The sequence below is a fragment of the Glossina fuscipes genome, unplaced genomic scaffold, assembly GCF_014805625.2.
Source record: "Glossina fuscipes isolate IAEA_lab_2018 unplaced genomic scaffold, Yale_Gfus_2 27, whole genome shotgun sequence".
NCBI lineage: Eukaryota > Metazoa > Arthropoda > Insecta > Diptera > Glossinidae > Glossina > Glossina fuscipes.
The window spans coordinates 10,142,917-10,149,706 of record NW_023998422.1 but is presented as its reverse complement, the minus strand read 5'-3'; the positions used below and the strand labels follow the sequence as shown (position 1 = coordinate 10,149,706).

General features: G+C 33.2%; 1 protein-coding gene across 2 annotated transcripts in view; it reads left to right on the top strand.

Annotated features, from left to right (window-relative positions):
- Positions 1 to 383: 383 nt before the first annotated feature.
- Positions 384 to 6,790, top strand: part of LOC119635904 (myosin heavy chain, non-muscle) — a 64,601-nt gene continuing 58,194 nt past the window's right edge. For both annotated transcript variants that reach the window (XM_038030935.1, XM_038030934.1), the window contains exon 1: positions 384 to 736. In XM_038030935.1, coding sequence (XP_037886863.1) covers positions 605 to 736 — 132 coding nt within the window. In that variant the 5' untranslated portion in view covers positions 384 to 604. The remainder of the gene's footprint in view (positions 737 to 6,790) is intronic.

The window sequence follows — 6,790 nt, the reverse complement described above, 5'->3', positions numbered from 1 at the left end:
TGAAAAACCTAGAAAAAACTAAAGAACTTCAATAGATTTCCATAATTTGTCTGTCTGTCTGTTTGCATATTTCTTGGAAAGATTTTGTCCATAAACAGGCAGAATAAGCCATTAGAAGTTTACTCAAATTGAAAGAGAAGCAAAAAGAGCGATGACAGAGAATGAGAGATTGATAACAAGACAGGACCTTTTTTTTCTCTTTTAACTTTAAAAGCAGCACTGCCAGTGTTAAATTTTTACCTAACGGCTTTACTAGGAAAAAAAAAAAAAAAAACAAAACAAAAACATTTCTTTTAACCCTGCATTTTCTTTTTTTATTAATTAAATGTTTTTTCTGAATTTTTTAGTAGACAACGAATAAGTTTTTTTTTTATATAAAAGAATTTTATACATTTTCGAATTAAAGTAAATCAAAAAGAAAATTTTTTTTTATTGTTGTGTACGTGTTTATAAAAGAAAGAGTTTAAAGATTTCAAGTGTTTCATAAAGTTTGCCTGAAAAAGTTTCAAAAAAAAAAAAAAAAAGATAAAGTTATATAATTTTTATATCCTATAAAGTCCTAACTAATTAAGTAACAATCTCAGAGAAATTATTTTATAAAAAAATGGCCGAAGAATTAGACCGCAACGATCCCGATTTAAAATATTTATCGGTGGAACGTAATCAATTCAATGATCCGGCTACTCAAGCTGAATGGACTCAGAAACGTTTAGTTTGGGTGCCACATGAAAATCAGGTAAGTGCGCATTTTTTGAAAAACCCACCCTCAAAACTTAAGACCACAAGAACTAGTTCTCAGTGATATTGGCTTTGCCAAAAAAAATTAAGAGAAATAGGGAAAGAAAAAAAGCAAATGTTCGGTAACTGTTTCCGTTAGCCGTAGTTATGACTAATTGCTTAAGGTCCGATAAAGGATGTTCATAAATATTTATGAATATTTTCTTATTCGTCGCTGATATAGTTTAACTGGCATTCCAATGACTCATGAAGAAATAAGTTTCCCTTTAAGTACGCACATAAAACTTTAAAAAGATAATTTCTTTTTTATCACTTCTTTTTCCTCGTATTTGCAATTAATTTCCGTTTAGTAATTTTTCCAACATAAACTGCACAAAACGTTCTTTTATTCTGATTATAAAATGTCTTGGTTTGTATAGGAACATTTTTTTAAAAGATAATTTGTCCAAAACAAATAGAGGCATAAGTCGAATTCATTCTATTTTAAAATCATTGTATGGAAAAGTTGAAATATCTTGCATCCCGTAGATAATTTTTCGCAAAAGTATCGGACGAAGAATTCATGCTTATAAACTATGCTTCGGGGCGAGGCATGGATTTCTACCTTCAGATGGACATAACGTTTTTTCTTTTTTCATTGAAACTTTTTATTGACCCTTGCTACCTATTACGCGTTTGTAGCATTTACGAATTTAATAATAAGTAAAAACAATGCAGCGGACCTCGACGCACCATTAAATACTCTACAACACCCGGCAGTCATTCATATAACGACTTTTCAAAACAAGCATTTATATGGAAAGTGGTTGAAAAAGTGGTACTATTCGGATTGTATTCAATAGCGGTCATCGGTAAAATACTTGAGTATACCAAATTTCATGAAAGTATTTCAAAACTTGAATACAAAAAAAAAAACAAAACAAACAAACTCAAGGCGATTCAGAAAATGATTCTCAATCGATTGGGATGCAACAAGACAAAGCCCCTCTTCAAATCTCGCTGAGCGGCATAAAAACCGCAATGAACTGAGATTAGGTAGATAACCATACAATAATTGAAAATCTACAGAAAAATCGAATGACACAACGTTTAGAAAAATTTGTGAAAAAAGTTTTTACTATACGAACCAGCTAAGGAGTTCTAAAAGCAGGTTAAAAATCGAAACGATTTTCTTAACCCATGGAGTGCGAAGTTTTTGTACCATTACAATCAGGGCTTCTGAATGACACATTTTTGATGTTCTATTGTGGTTTGCTGATACACTATTGCCTGATTAATTGAGATTTCAATCCCTTTCAACGCTCAACATATGCGAAAAAAATGTTATATCGTCTACTTTAATATCATTTCAATATATTTCTTGGAATATTTTGAAAAAAAAAAAAAGAGCACACACACATTTGCCTTGATTTACTTTTTATCGCTGCTTTCGGGCGCAATATGCTTCTTCAGCGAAAAACAGTAACATTTTTCTCATTTTTGTTTGTTTTTTTTTTTTTTTTAGCAAAGCTTATTAACCAGATGACACCGCAAAGTTGCGAAGAAATCTTAATGTTCTTTGAATAAACAAATTTTATATCTCCGTAGTTATAAGATAATCGGAAAGAAACAACACTTAGGGAGAAAAGTTACGCTCGCTTAGGCCGAATATTCAATTAGAAATCCCTCAGCTCAAACCGTTGAAATTTGAAGGTATTTTGTTACCTAATCGCTTGGTGTTTATGGAACATAAGGTATAATGGATATTTTTCAACTTCAACTGCGAATACAAAATCGATCGCACCACTTGTAATGATCAGGACGAGGAAAGACTAGGTTTTCCTTTTTCAATGGCATTCTATGTAACAGCGTACTTTTGAAGATCTGAACAAAAAGTGGCAGGAGAGTAGAGCAAAGAGGGAGAGAGAGAGAGAGAGACAGAGAGAGCCTCACCTTTGCGTAGAACTCCCGAACAAAGACCATATGTCTCCGTTGTTTTAGCGGCGCTGCGTTTCTTCGTGAGAAACAATGGATAATCGGAATCCCGTTTTAGGAGCAAATTCATTAAAAGTCATATGGATTCGTCAATGCCTATTCTATATCTGTATCTCGGCCATTTTACAAACTTATTGAGTGATCTATTCTATACACGTTAACTAAATTTACGTTACAAGGTTTACTCTGCAATTTCTTTTTCTATTCCTGTGTTTGTTCACAAAATAGAATAACAATTCTTCTTTTTCTGGGTTAGCTAGCGGGTGTCAATACTAAAGACAGTTAAAAATAAAAATTTACATATGGGACCAGATCTTTATATAAATATTTGCATAAAGAAATACTGTGTGTTCGCTTCCGTAAGACAATTTTTATATAAATATAAAAAAAACAAAAAAAAAAAATTGAAACACATTTATAAAGCAATTGTTTCAATATTCAACATATTTATATACATAAGTTTTTGAGATAAATTTCTGATATAAATAAAAGTTTATATAGACAATCATTATTCATGTATTTTCAAGCTTCAAGGTTTGCTTGTCTTTCTTTTTGTTTCCCACTTTCTATAGGCGGGTTTTTTTTTTTTTTACAATATTTTTACTATTCTTGTTGGAACAGTTAAGAGCCAGGAGTCCTATCGATCATTTTACTGAAAGCAGAAACAAGTAAAAATATTACAGTGGACCACGACTCTACATTAAATACCCTACAATACTTCACTTAATACAATTATACATAAAACGACGTCTCAAAATAATGCGTTATATGGGACGTTGTCGTGAGAAGTCTGACTCGAAGCAGGGTCAAGAGCATTCGTTCTACGATTACAAGACGTCGGTGTATCAAATTTCATCAAAATAAGATGATTTTGAATCGACTGCTATGAGAATAGGTCGATCTATCTCAAGTGCTTCGGGATTCTGCATGCGTGCGTGCATACAACAGACGGTGTAGGATCTAATAAGGAATTTAAGGTCGAAATAAATACATATTCTCGTTACTGAGAAAACTCGATTCTAATTTGATGGCGGTACGCCTATTTTATGATCGAAACATCGAGGAAGAAAGTTAGTAAGAAAAATGCATAGTTTTTCGACAAATATAAACTCTCTGCTCGTTACCGTGAGGCCATAATCCATAGCTATCCTCATAGTCCCATAAACCAACCAGCCCCTGTTTTTCCGAAATGCGCACCATTCAACTAAGAAGGTACAACTGACAGTGTTATTTTAGCGGTTTTCCAGGAAAGACTTTTAATCCTTTGCACTTCTAACCTGTTTTTTCACCTACAGTGCCGTCCTCACTTAACCTGCGAAGGCATAAAAAGTGCTCTAATCAAAAACTGAGACTAGAATATGTAAAGTGGGTAGCTTTATTATTATTTTCTTTATCATCAATAAATTAATTTGGTGAACAGTTGCAAGAAACGCGATGTCGAATCCCACTCGGCAAAGGAGTGCAAAGTCGAAACTGAATAAATTTTGAGAACTACATTTTAAACCAGCGGTTTTTTTAATTTAAGCGAAGAAAGTGGGCGTTCCCGTTAGTTGATCGGGAGTAAGTTTTATGTTTTTTTTTAAATGACTTTGCAAATGTTTTTTATGAAGTGTCTACACTCAACACCCGCTAAAGATTGCAAATTAGTATTTAATTTTGTTATTTGGAGTTTGCGAATAATTTCAAAGCTATCCTGCAGTGCTAAGATGCACTTTTTAACTCAGCTATGGGACCTTAAATGATTCATGATCCAACAATTAACAATAGCTAGGTGGATAAACAAAGCGATATACGGAGGGAAGGACGGACATACTAAATCGACATAAGATGTCATGTGACATTTCTCTTTCTTTTAATATTTCCAATTGCACAGGGGATGTCCCATATTCTAAAGCATTCTAAGCAGTCAACTCCACCACATTTGAGTCGCTTTTCTTATCTATTTGCCTACGCATGTGGACTTACACTTATATTACTCGGTATAAAGAAAGGAAAAATCTGTGAGGATCTTCATCCTTTAATAGTGATTAAGGGAATAATTGCGTTCGTTAATTTGTTGATCATAACAGAACACGATCAAAATTTTCTTGATATAAACCTCTACTAGCCTTCTTTTCCGATATATTTAACATAATTCCCGTATGTCACAGAAAAGTTGGTAATTTTTACGTGCAATCAACTAGAATAGTAGAACTAACACTTTTTTACAGCGTGCTTCGAAAAGTTACTGGTGAACAATAAATTATATTATGCGGTAAATTAACTTTTGTGCTATGTTCAGTAGACTGTTTTTATTACTATTTGCCTTTTTCTTTATCACATATTTAAGGCAAAAGATAAATTAAGTTTGTCGTGTGCTTAGAAAATACATTGAGTCTTGCCTTAGCTCCCGTGCACTAGGTAGGTGTACTCTTTGAAATTGAATAATGAATACATGAGTAAAGTTAGCCACGCCCTCTCGACTGTTTTTATATAATTTTGTATTTAAGGACTAAAAGGGGAAAATCGCGTTTCATAGATAGAGTAAAGTCTCTACACCAGCGTAACGTTTTGAGTCGATTTAGCCGTGTCTGTCTGCCTGTCCGTTCTCTTTTGCAATTTATTTCAAGCGATGGAAGAATAAGATATCTGGATCAAATAATAAGAATAAGAAGAAAAAATGTGAAAAATTAAAAAAAAAAAAGAGAATTAAAAAATTCCCTTTTTCAAGGCATTTACATCTTCTAGAGTCTATCTTAGGACTTTGATATTTGCATGTGTAAATGAAGGTTCCAATCATTGACTCAACACGCCCACAAACGACAGTTTGTGTTTTTGTTACAGTTATATTAAATACAACTGCTTGTATGGTATCCAAGGTTCGCTTTAATCCAGCAGATTATAACTTTTTTACGTGTTTGTTTATCTTTGCGTTTTCTTTTCATTAAAAAAACTAACTTTATGGTTTTATTAGTAAACTATTTTAAAGACCTTTAAAAATCTAACCAAACTGTAACGTAATGACGTAATTTTCTTAAGAAGAGCACACACAGTGTCTTGGTAAAGTATTTCGCGAAGCTTAGAAGACGTTAAATGCTCGCATAAAAAGGTTACTGCTATGCTTAGTGCGGAATTTATAGCAAGCAGTGGCAGAAAATATGCAAGCAATGGCTTATGGTGTTGGATGAGTGAAGGCTGAATAGTTTTCGACCTACGAAGGAAATAAACTTTTTGTTTAAAGTTAATTTTATTTTCCTAAAGCTTTTCACTTCTCTCAGCGAAATTGGGATGAGCTAGAAGGTGATGAGCAGGAAGGGTCGTCATATTATTAACCTTCTCTTCGTTGTGGCAATCACTTGAATTTGAACCGGCCCTTTGCTGTATTGAAACCACATTGTTTTTAAATCAATGATGAGCCTTTTCTTGCATTTTGTGCCCCCTTCGCATCTCAAGTAATGATAAGCGCAGGCAACATGTGTCATATCTCTGTATGGCGATAGAAGTACATCAGTTCTTCTGCTTCTGTTCGTTTTATTCAGGAATGTTTAGCGAAGTTTTATTAAGGCTTTCTCCTGACCCTTCACATTCCTTTTGCAGCCCATCTAATGTGTGTATACCGTGGAACAAGATATGACTTTGAAACGAATTAGTTAGATGTTCCTACTCAATGTTCTTTCAACTTTTCACGAATCTCTTGTCTTGTATGTGCCTCTGGCTTCATAATGCTGAATACAAGACGGACAGACAAGCTTAAATCGATTAAGAAAATAATTCTAAATCGATCGATATAATAAAAGTTGCATACGTCCGTATGAACTGAGCATATCACTATACCTCAGGTGGTCTATGTTATAAACAAAAAAGCTAAGTTCAAATGGTGTGAGGTAATTACGGTTCGACGTAAGACAACAAGCTCCTCTATTACTAGTTGGAATATTGAAAAAAAAAAAAAAAAAAAAAACTGATTTTTCTTAATTATTAGTTTAGCACTTTCGATACAAATGTGCATATAAATCTTTGTTGCATTGATTGATTATTATTGCATATTGTTGTTGTTGTTGCTTGTTTGATGATATATTGCATGTAATCCCCATAAGAT